The 12,474-nt window shown below is 37.5% G+C and overlaps 1 protein-coding gene across 21 annotated transcripts in view; it reads right to left on the reverse strand.

Annotated features, from left to right (window-relative positions):
• The window catches only part of FAM13A (family with sequence similarity 13 member A), a 379,627-nt gene that overhangs the window by 85,082 nt on the left and 282,071 nt on the right, over positions 1 to 12,474 (reverse strand). For 2 of the 21 annotated variants that reach the window (XM_054683193.2, XM_001162111.8), the window contains exon 1: positions 11,489 to 12,281. The exons of 16 other annotated variants lie outside the window; for them this stretch is intronic. In XM_054683193.2, coding sequence (XP_054539168.1) covers positions 11,489 to 11,517 — 29 coding nt within the window. In that variant the 5' untranslated portion in view covers positions 11,518 to 12,281. Of the gene's footprint in view, positions 1 to 11,488; positions 12,282 to 12,474 lie in introns of those variants that run through there. 3 more of the 21 variants (XM_003950372.6, XM_003950373.6, XM_003950371.6) reach the window with 3 other exon arrangements.

A 12,474-nucleotide genomic window follows, 5' to 3' on the forward strand; every position in this document is an offset into this window, starting at 1 on the left:
GTGCCAGCTCTGAATGCCCTTCTGATTAACAGCTTGCAATGTCTAAGAAATTGCATGGAGGTAGGGGTATGTGCATGTGGGGGGAAAAGGAACAGAGTTCTTAAGTGGGGGGTGGGAAGAGGAGTTGCTTTACCTTCCATTTGTTTTGCATCTCTTTCTACAGCTAGAAGGTGAAAAGTGAACCATGACTGCCTGCTGATTGACTGACAGTGCACTTCTCAGGGAATCCTGGCTGAGACATGTGTAGAAGTCACAGAATAGAATCTTATTCTTGTTATAGTATTTACATTGTGTTTATAAGCCAACTGTTTTCCTTAACGACTTTTATCCCTGCTATAGTTTAAATGTGTCTCCCAAAGTTTATGTGTTAGAAACTTGATTCCCAATGAAACAGTGTTGAGAGGTGGAACCTTTAAGAGGTGATTACTTAATAAGGGCTCTGCCCTCAAGAATGGATTAATGCTGTTATTGTGGGAGTGGGTTGGTTAGTATGGGAGTAGGTTCCTGGTAAAAGGATGAGTTTGACACTCTCCCCCCTGCTCATTGAGTTCACTGTGTTGCCCTTCTGCCTTCTGCCACAGGATGACAGAGCTAGAAGGCCCTTGTCAGATATGAGACCTTTGAGCTTGGACTTCCCAGCCTCCAGAACTGTGAGAAATAAGTCTCTGTTCATTATAAATTATCCAGCCCATGGTATTCTGTTTTAGTGGCACAAAATGGACTAAGACAATCTCTTACCTCCATATTTGATCAATTACCAAATTGTATGGATTATGTCTCAAAAAAAGGATGTGTCTCTTGAGTCAGATCTCTCCTTTCCATTTCCACTGTATTAGTCTTTCACAGGGGCAATACTATTTCCTTGTTTTCCACACTAGTTCGTCCTTAGCCTCTCCTACTTCCCCACTGCATTTGGGATAAAAATCCAAATGCCTAAATCTGGCACATGAAGTCCCTCCCAATTGCAACCCAACATATCTCTACAAACCTCATTGCACTTTTGCAACTCTTTCCATTTGTACATGTTGTTCTTTCTACCTTAAATCCTTTCTCCACCTCTCTCTGCCTGGTAAATACTTCATCTCTCAGTTCAAGTGTCATCTAATCCGGGAAGCCATCTCTAGCACCCTGGAGAGGGAGTTGCTTCTTCCTCCAGGCTTCAAGACACTTTGTTCATAGCTATAACCGAGTGCTTAGCACATAACACTGAAATTCATGAGCTCAGAGGCTTGTCTCGTTTCCAGATTTGTTGTTATCTTTGTAACAACAGCACCTAGCTAGGTACCAAGAACACTGCATGTGCTTAGTAAATGGCTCTTGAATAAAATCACTATCATCAAGATTTTGCTGAGTGCTTGCAGTAGTGTTTGATTAAATATTTTGAAAACATACTGTTTATAATTTGTAAGACTAATTTTGCCTAGGAGCATTCTCTGATATCTGTACATTGATTATTTTAAATTTTCTTTTTCCCATATATTCAAAACGTAATGAATCTTCAGCTGTGCCATGGGTTTTCTCCCATCCTTACTTAAAGAAAATCATTTCTTTTTTCCAACTGCACAATAAGAGGTGGGAGCTTTGCCATTATGCCCATAATTTTAACACTGTACTCTTTGTGGTATACAGAGAACCCAGAAAATTATATGTTCAGGCAAGGTAATGTTTGAGTATGGCCTTGCCACACACTATATCTGTTTGTTCTGGCTTGAGAGTAGGGGAAAAAAAATTATTTCACTTCACGCCAAACACAAAGATTGTTTGAGGTTTGAAGAAATTTTGGGCAGCTGGAAGCTTTCATTTGTCTTTGAGATCTTGTTCAGAAAAGTGATGTTTATCATTATTATAAACATAAAAACATTGTCTTATGGAGGCAGTAATTTAGAACGTAAAATACAGTAACGTTCTTTGGGGGGATGAAATTAGTTGATGAGAAAATATTTTTATAACATTAGTAAATAAAGTATTTTCAAATCTTTAGTCACTGAAACAAAATCAAAACAATATGGGGATACCTGTAGAAGGAAAGAAGGAAAAAGAAAATTGTTTTTGCTAACTTCTTTCAATTATTACCTTATTGCAAATTTATTAAGGGTTTGTTAACACAGTTTTAACAGACACATAATTTCCCAAACTGTTAACTCTGAATGTGGAATTCTTGAGACAAAGATGTGCAGAAGGCAAGCAAATTATCCTGTCATCCTCTCCCGAACACCCCTCACCTCAGCCAGAGGAGGACTGTGCACAGAAAAATGGGTCAAGGCTTGTTTCTGACATCATCTTGACTTTCCGCTGCTTTTTAGGATGATGAGCAGCAACTGGAAAGTGAATGAAGGTTTGATGTCAACCTACACCTAGACTTTGGGTGCTTCCACAACCACGGGCAGGTGCTCATATGGGAAACATTTTCTGAGTGTATTAGAATCCATGATCGATACACAGGCTAAGAAAACACAATCCCAACCTTCACGGAATTTACAGGCTAGCAGAGAAATGGAAACCTGAAATTTGATTATTATAAAAAAAGGATACATAACTACCATTGATTGAGAGCTCACCATAAAAAGCCAGGCTTTGTGCTAAGCGTTTACGTGCATTATCTCATTCAATCCTCAAAGACATCATGGAGGAAGGAATTACTAACCAGATTTTTCAGATAAGAAGAACAAGTTTTAGAAAGGTTAATTAACAGGCTGAAGGCCATAGAGGCAGTCAACGGCTGAGGTTCCAATCCAAGTCTGAAGTCAGAGCTCCAGCCCTTCCACTCTGAAGCACTATGCAGTCTGGCAGATTAGCTGAGGCTCAGTTAGATAAGCCACACAGGGAGTGAATTTTGAGGGTCACGTAGGCATTTTTTTGGGAGAAAGATAATGGACAGGAGGAGAACTATGAGAGAGAGAGAGAGAGAGAGACGAGAGAATGTGCTTTGAAAGCATGGGAGAATTAATAACTCGGCAGGTGTGGCAATTGAGGGAGTTCAGCACCAGGGGCGCAGCAGTGACCTGCCAGAAAGCTGATACTGGAGAAACAGGCAGGCTTTTGGGTTTCTATCAAATCAAGGAGTTGAAAAAAAGGAAAGTCACTTATAAAAATAAAACATAGGGTATCAATGGTCTACTCAGGCCAGCATTTAGTTTCTAATTTTAGTTTCAAGAGTTATTTTAACCTAGACAGCGAAATTATTTCTTTTTATAATCATTTTGCTGACTGCAAAATACTGATATCTATTATGTTTTTTTCTAAACGCTTAACTTTTTTCTCTAGCCTTTCAGCTCCATTCCTTTAATATGATCTGAGTAAAGCAGTTCAATTCTTTATTTTTATTTCTAGTAAGTTCAAGTTTTCTGAAGTCTTTTTTTTGGGGGGAGTGTGACAGGGTCTTAATCTGTCATCTAGGCTGGAGTACAGTGGCATGATCATACCTCACTGCAGCCTCAAACTCCTGGGCTAGAGTGACCCTCCTTCCTCAGCTTGTAGGTAGGACTACAGGCATATGCCACCATGCACAGATAATTTTAAAAAAAATTTTGTAGAGACAGAGTCTCACTATGTTGCCCAGGCTGGTCTCCAACTCCTGGTTTCCAGCGATCCTCCTGCCTCTGCCTACCAAAGCACTGGGATTACAGGTGTGAGCCACCGCACCCAGCTTCCCTGAGTTTTATTCTTAGATTTGATGAGAAGATACCATGTTTTCCTGAGCTTGGTCTTTAAAGGTATTATAAAACATATGTCTTAAACCACCCCCCGCCACCTCATTATTTTCACGTTGTTACTTAGGCACCTTAATTTTAAAGAGCAACTTCCGAGGCTTCTCCTTTCTTATTTTTACCACCCCTGGCCCCACTATTTCCCATTAACATGTCTTTTCTCATGCAAAAACTAAAATCAATTTCCATATCTGGCTTTGGGATAATTTGCACAAGGGTTATAATGTACTATACTTTGGTTCTGGAGTCCGGTATTTGTTTAGCAACAATATTCTAAGTCTATACTTGATAACAGAAGTCAAACTTATTTTAGAGCTTATCTTAAAATGATGGTTTAAAATTTGAAAGGGATTTTAAATTTAGAAATATAGACAAATCTCTTTGCAAGAAAAGGACATATAGATCGAAAGATTCATTTACAATTTTTAAAGTGTACTCATGTGTACTTGGTCAAAACAAACTTCATCTGCCATTTTTATGTGTAAAAATGGACTTGTCATAATTTCCTTCAGTGTATCCCTATCAGCTAAGATATTGTGTGACCTGAAAATGTTTATTATAATCTGAAAACTTTAAAATATTTATTAGAAATTCAATTTTGAACTATGTTTATTTAGAAAAATTAAAGAAGGCTGAATGTAACATTGCTCTTAACATTTTCCATTGACAGAAGTATGTTTATCCCCAGTGTATAAACTACTCAGTGTCTATGACAAAACATTCCTCCAAATACAAAATATTAATAGTTGCTATCTGTACTAGGAATAAGAGAATCCAAGTTCTTTTTCTAAAAAAAAAACGAAAGGTAAATTCAACTTTTTTGAATAAATCTTTATCTTAAAAAAACCAAAGTAGAATTAATTCCAGATAATTACAAAATAGTCTTTTATCCTCTCTATCATTATATAAGAAAAAAGAAGCAGAAGAGGAAACCTTCCTATTTCAATGTACATATAAAATAGGAACTTCATTTTCCTTGAACTGCATTAATGAATACAGTAACTCTGGGAAATAAACTAAAAACTATTTCCTCTTTCTCAAGGTAAATATCAAATACTCCGCAATGTAAACAGAAGTAGTGTTTCAAATTGTTTTTTCTTTGCACTATAGGAATGCTTATATAATAACTAAGGGTGAGTAAATTACTTGCAATTTTTTAGTATAAGAATATTCCTAGCAATTTATATGGAAAGCTTTAGAAATTATGTGGACAATAGTGTTCTGATATGCTTCCATTAAATTTCTCTGTAGTCTCCAATTCAGCAAGTATTTACTGAGTACCTGCTACGTGCCTAACATAAAAACAACTTAAGCTGCCCTGTCCCGAGTCACTTTTAATCTGTAGTGCAGTAAGTGCCTATATATTAGAGCTCAATGCTAATGGGAGGAAGGTCAGGAGTTCAGTTTCCTCCGCCAGTTAGCTAGTTTTTATCTTTTGAATGACAATAGACTCTTCCCTTTACTAAGCTTCTAATGGGGGAAAACTCCACTATTAATCCCAAATACATGCCATGATCATCAACTTCGTATACAAATGGCTATTCTTTAGACATGTGTGTAGAGTGTTTTCCATTTGTTTCTACATATGTCACTGAACAAGTCATTTTGTTTCCCTGTGTTTGAGTTCAGTCATCTGGAAAATGGAAGCTATAATTTAGATTATCTTTAGGGATCCGTTTGAATCTAAAATAGAGTCTATATTTTCATAATTCTCAAAAGTTACTTTTGCATATGTTAATAGCAGCATTATTCATAACAGCCAAAAGGTGGAAATAACCCAAATGTCCATCAACTGATGAATGGATAAACGAAATTTGCTACATCCATATATCATAATATTATTCAGCCATAAAAAGGAATGAAGTATTGATACATGCCACAACATGGATGAATCTTGAAAACATTATACCAAGGGGAAGAAACTACTCACAAAAGATTACCTATGATATGATTACATGCAAACTGATGATATGATTACATGCAAACTGTACAACTCTGTGAATATACTCAAAACTATTGAATTGCATATTTGTATGATATGTGAATCATATCTCAATAAAGCTGTTAAAAAATTATTTCTATAGCCAAGCATGGTGGCTCATGCCTGTAATCCCAGCATTTTGGGAGGCTGAGGCGGGTAGATCACTTGAGGTCAGGAGTTTGAGACTAGCCTGGCCAACATGGTGAAACCTCGTCTCTACGAAAAATACAAAAATTAGCTGGGCATGGTGGTGCATGCCTGTACTCCCAGCTACTCAGGAGGGTGAGCCAGGGGAATTGCTTGAACCCAGGAGGCAGAGGTTGCAGTGAGCCAAGATCGTGCCACTGCACTCTAGCCTAGGGGACAGAGCAAGACTCTGTCTCAAAAAAAAAAAAAAAAGTTATTTCTAGTTCTTCTTAAGGTAAGAATAAATAGTGCATTAAAAATGTTTAATACAGAACATACTATTCCATTGGGAATCCATTCTGCACCACAGACAAATGTAAGTTTCATAGGAAAAAATAGGGTGAAAGCTTTGAGAGTTTCAAGAAATTTGGTTCAATTCTATTTTCAACAGTACTTCCTGCAAACCATTCCAGAGGTCATCTTCCAATACTGATGCGATGAAACGCACTGCAATGATATAGCACTACCTGAACTGTGCTAAGCACCTTTGCATTGATGGAATTGAAAATGTATTGCAAGCATAAGAAGACAAAACTAAAAGAAAAGCAACATACCCTTTACATCTGAGTAGTTTCATCATTTACAAAACAAACAAAACAAAACCCACAAAACCAAAACTATCACTTTTTCTTTTTCTTGAGACAGAGTCTTCCACTGTCGCACAGACTGGAGTGCAGTGGCATGAACTCAGCTCACTGCAACCTCTAACTCCAGGGTTCAGGTGATTCTTGTGCCTCAGCCTCCCAAGTAGCTGGGATTACAGGAGCATGCCAGCACGCCCAGATAATTTTTTTTTGTTTTTCTTTTTGTATTTTTAGTAGAGACGGATTTCACCATGTTGGCCAGGCTGGTCTCAAACTCCTGACCTCCAGTGATCCCCCCCGGACTTGGCCTTCCAGAGTGCTGGGATTACAGACATGAACCACTGTGCCTGGTCCTATCACATTCTTTAACTCCAAAATTTCCCTCATAAAATAAGTACCTTGGGTGGTATCATCTCTTACAGACAATGAAAATGACCTGCTCAAATTCATATATGGCCAGCTAGCTGTCAGTGTCTATATATGTTTTCTGATGGCAAGTTTACCACTGGTTTGTACTGAATAGCTAACATCTTTACTTTTTCAGTGGTTTAGACAGGATGATCCTAAAATTTGAAAATATCCTCACCTTAGTTCATGTTATCTTCTTTATTTGGAGTAATTAGCAAATATTTGGGCTCCATGGGTAATTAAACCATCATGTGAGAACAGAGCCCACAGAGATCTTATTTGTTCTCACTGACAGTGATGAAGCATAAATTCAGACACACAACCCATAGGCACTGGCCCAGATTTAAAGTGAGGCAGCTTTTAACTCCCTCCCAGACTGTGTTTGTGGAGGGAGGGGGCAGTGCCAGGAGTGCTACCAGAGTGCCAACAAGTTAGGAAAAACAGAGACTTCTAGATAAATTAACTGAAAGGTGTCATCTCCACAAGCAGCAGAGGGCTCTCTAACACCACACAGAAACTCACAAGCTGGCCCAACATTACCTGGGTTCTTCCCTGGTGAACTCCCATACCATCCCCATGTTATCAACGTTTACGTTGGCAAAAGGATATTCTAAAGAGCAATGCTTAGGAAGAACTGATGAATTCTACTGATAAGAAGCTTCAGTGAAACTTTTAGATATTGGGTCACTAATACATGTTTATTAATCGTCTTCCTTTAAGTCTTTTTCGAAGAAGAGCCACTGCAATTTGGAATTATGATGTGCTTCACCATCATAAAACAAATATTCAATAATATACACTGGATATCATTATTTGCTACATGAAAAAAATAATTACATAGACATGATTGATTTCAGCTTCTCACTTTGGTAGACAAACCCAGGAAAGAACAGGATGCCAACACATGAAAGCAGATGTCAATGCACTGAAATCAAAGGAATCCACATCAATCATCAGCACTCACAGGTTCATAACTTCATCTCATCTGCCATCATTATTCCTTGTGGATATAAATTCAGTTAGTTTACTGGAAAGTTAGTCTAGCAAATTAAAATACTGCAATGAAAGTTGAGAGTTTTGTCATAGCTATGACTCAGAGTTAAAATTTTGTATCTTAGCCTGCTTGAATCTTTCTATACATAAAATAGAGATCCTTACCTACATCCCCACAATACCTAAGGGGAAGAAAACTCAATGAAATATGAATTGTACAAAGAGCCTGTGGTACAAACTAGGCCTGAGATCTGACAAAACAGATTATCTCATTAGTGACAGAAGGTAAATTTAGTCACCTGAGAAAACTTATATTTCAATTCTTAGTTTAATATAGTTTCTCCCTCCCTTTATTTCTGATATTATTTTATTTTTCTCAAGGAACTTTTTCCGATGGTAAGAATATCCATATAAGTTGATACACTATGTTGAGTTTCATTATTAGCTATAAGTAGTATGTAAATATTTTAGTATTTTAAAAAATAACTGGGACTGTTTAATTATCTCAATAGAGATAGTTAATAAGATACTGTCTTTAAACCATGTAGTGAATCATTAAGAACTGAGGACTTTACAGAAGGTTGTAATTTAAACATTCAGCCTCTGCCATGTTTTTTCTAAAGATCATGAGTTTCTAAACAGCCAACTCCATCCTGGAAACTCTGCCAATAACATTCAGTAATAAACAGATAGCAAGACACATTTTATTTCATTTTTAGTTTTTGACCGTATCTGTCATTCTCATCTTGGCTACAGATTAGCAGTAACAACATATCTTCTATACACTCTCACAATACGCTAAGAAAGGCTAAAGAGGCATTTATGAAAACTGTAAGTTAAGTAGACATTAGGGTACAAACATGCCCCTAATAAAATCACACACTTACACGGGGTTAAATAATACACAGGATAATATTATCCATCTAGGCACATCTCTATTATTACTATGCTAATCATACTGTGTATTACTGAATTCACCACATGGTACTGTAATTGTCTGGTAATGTGTCTGCATCCTAACTAGCATGTGACCTCTTTGAAGGAGAGCTGTGTCTTAATTACCTTAGGATAACTGGCAGTACAGAGTAGTGTTCAGTCAAAGAGAAAATATTAAACAACACTCTAAGTATGTTTTGTTTTAATAGGTAAAACTGACAATTTAGGAAATGAAAGCATCAATTATGAAAAAATCCTCACATAAGGTCAGATATTAAATATGCTATTTGGAGATGTTGAGTAGTATAATGCTAGATTCCTATATATGCCAGCTGTCACTAGCTTTATAAGCGCTATAATCATTAACTAGAATTTAGATCAGTGTTTCTCTACGAGTGGACCATCTGCATTAGATTTAGGAAGCTTGTTAAAACGCAGATGCTCTCTCTGCTACCTCCAGATTTGGATGCAGTGAGTCTAGGGAAGGAGGGCAACAGGAAGGATTTGATTTGAGAAATAAGTTCCTTAGGTAATTCTCATGCACTCAAAGTATGAGAAGCATTGAACTCTCTGCTAAATACAAACAGTGAGCATGAATTTCTTTAGCTGCTATTTAAAGCTATTCTTTTACACATCCAGTTTCAATGTAGTTTCTATCCCTTGGTGCTCTTAAACAGAATGGAACAAAGCACTCCTTCCAAGAATACTGCTAAGGCTCTGGAACCTTCCTGCTTCAGGCCCATAACGGTGGGGAGAGTCCGCAATAGTCATCATTACCACGAGAGTCACAGAAATCAATAGCCAAAGATATCAAACTGGGATTTGAAGAAACAATTACACGTAAGGGCGGGAAAGTTTTCTACACAAATGCTTAAATTCACAAGGCACGCTTAACAAAGACAACCGCACAAACCTGGTCTTTACCTTCAGGAGGTTTATAACCAAAGGTAGGTACAGGCTGGCAGTAAAGATTGCAGGGAAATCAGTCAAATTAAACTCTAAGAGCTGGGTAAACATTGCGGCAGTGAATGCACGTAACAGCGCTCTTCAGAATGGTAATGCAAAGAAACAAAAGTAGCAACTCAACATTCTTGAATGCAAATTCAAATTATTCCTGCATTTATTCCTACTAGGTTCATTAATCATGACCAAAAATACAAAATAATTTCCAGGAAATAATGATGGTTTTATTTTAGCTTTAATCGTTTTGATTGCCTAAACAATGTTTTAACAGTATAAAGATCTATTTTCTTCTTAACAATTATTAGAGCATCACGTGGCTGGCTATTAGAGTTCAGTAGTAGCCAATATTCTTATCTAGAATACAATTCGCTTAAAACCCTTAAGAACTGATGTCATTATAAGGGGAAAAATGTCTCCAACTTTAAAGTTGGAAACCAAATCAAGACTCCACAAAGTGTTTTAGTCTCTCACAAGCTTTAAGCATGTGGACATTTTCACTGAGTTCACGTAGAAAAATTTTAGATATATTTGTAAACCACTTTCTGCTCCCTTGGAGTCTTAATTTTTACAAAAGGAACTCTTTGGACACCCCCATCAGATTCCCATGACAGTGTCCTTGTTAGTACAGTGAAGGAAAAATGACTATACTGTTTTATCTCACTGTAAGTATCTGTAGAAACCATTTTGCAAATAAGCAATGTTTTAAAGCTTATTTTTCATTGCTAAAACAAAAACATTCACTGAAATATCTGTGGCATGGTTTTTAAAAATGAAATTAGTTTTTGTCTAGTTTTTTTATCCTTAAATAAACCACATTTACTATTTGATTTAAAATTTTTTTTTACTAATAAAACCTTCTATAGTTTTCCTAAATGAAACATTTCTATGGAATGAAATGCCACTGCATGTAAAGCAGTTGAAGTTGAAATAGGACAATATGATTAGCAAAAGTAATGTTTAAAATCCTAAAATGTGACCTTGGGCAGCCCTGAGGCCCTCTCCATGCCTACATTCTTCACTTCTTAGTTCACCAACAGTGTTCTTTTTCATAAGACCCTTTGTTTAAATTTACCTTTCTCTGCTTTGGTATAACTCCTTCGCTCCCCCCAGCCCCACAATCTATATTATAATCATGAAGGAACAAAAACAGTCTTGCGCTCAATCATTCTTACTAAGCAGTTTTTAAAAATGCTATTTGTGTAATAAATCTGTCTGGAATTATTGAAGGGGAAATGTTATCCTTAACATTTATTCTCACATATTATGATGTACTTATTCATGGAAAATCCTTGCCTAGATCTGAACTCCAGAAGAGAAGAATCTTGTGATGCATTTTAAAAGGTCTTCAGCCTATCAACATCCTTTAAAATAGCCTTAGCAGAAACACTGCTAAGAAGCGGATTCAGTTTTTATTATAAACTCGCTCATTATACTTCTCAGTCCATGTTTTTCTTCAGATTTCAAAGGTATTTTCTTACATTCATTTCCATTCAGAGAAGGATATAACTAAATACAACAATCAAGTGAAAAAGATAAGTTGGGCAAAATGTCAGTAAAAGAGCAGTATAATATTTAAATTTTTCTGTTCTTAGGGAGGAACCATATGTACAACGGACTCTACACACTTTGCAGCATGTTACTAAAAGATGCCAAGTACTGGCAAAGTTATATGGCTTGATACAACTCAAAAAATACATAGCAGAATAAAATAAAATAGGAATGAATACTACCTTTGCAGAGGCATGATTTCACAAGCCATTCTCGTATGTAAATTTGCAAGGGAATCTCACAACTGTCTCTTCCACGGCAAGTTTGGTCGTCTGTACAGTGAACGTCTTCTTACAGTGGCTAAGCTGGGTTGGGGGCATGAGGCTGCACCGCACGGCTGGAGAAACAACTTGCTCTGCAGTTGGCCAGTCTACTGCTGCTCTCAGCCTCCAAACTTCTTCAGGCAATGCTATTTTATCGGCTGCTTCTCTACATTTACACTGCAGTCCACTTTGACCTTTTGTTCCAGGGAAGCAGCTGAACCACCGGGCCAATCAGAGCAGCAGCTGCTGCAGCACTAAAGGCGCTCCTCCTCCTCCCCCCGCACCCTACTCCTTCTGCTCCTCAATGGTCCCTCCTCCTCCTCTTCCTCCTCCTCCTTCTCTCCTCCTGCTCCTGCTCCTCAGTGGGCTTGCCTAGTTCTGGTAACTTGAAACTTTCCTCTGAGCAGTTCCACAGACAAGATTTTCAGTCTGGGGCAAGCAACCAATAACTGCAGCAAGAGCCAAGAGTCCTGTACTTCTCAACATTACAGAGACTGCCAGCAAGGATTCCATTTGTCAAGGAAAGACACTGCCCACGAAACTAAAGGTTTCTGTAGCAGAAGGCAAGAGTTATGTTGCGTCCCCTTTCTTCCTTAAAACAAAACAAAACAAAACAAAACAAAACAAAAACACTAGCCTTGAAAGGCGTGAGACTTTTCTAGAAGGAAAGCATGCCTCTAGACCCTTGCCCTACCCACATGTATTTCCTGCTGATGTTTGTTTACACTGCGGTGGTTACTAGTCGCTGGTGACATCACCCAGCGCACGTAGCTCCACTTCTGGGGAGGATACGTGCCCTAAGTCTCTGCCCAAGTTCTTAAGGGATCAGAATCCACTCTCATGAAAATTGTTTCAACTTACTATTTCTGCATTTTATTCTTATAAAACTGAATGTGTTTACACAG

This window comes from Pan troglodytes, chromosome 3 (genome assembly GCF_028858775.2).
Source record: "Pan troglodytes isolate AG18354 chromosome 3, NHGRI_mPanTro3-v2.0_pri, whole genome shotgun sequence".
NCBI classification, from domain to species: Eukaryota; Metazoa; Chordata; class Mammalia; order Primates; family Hominidae; genus Pan; species Pan troglodytes.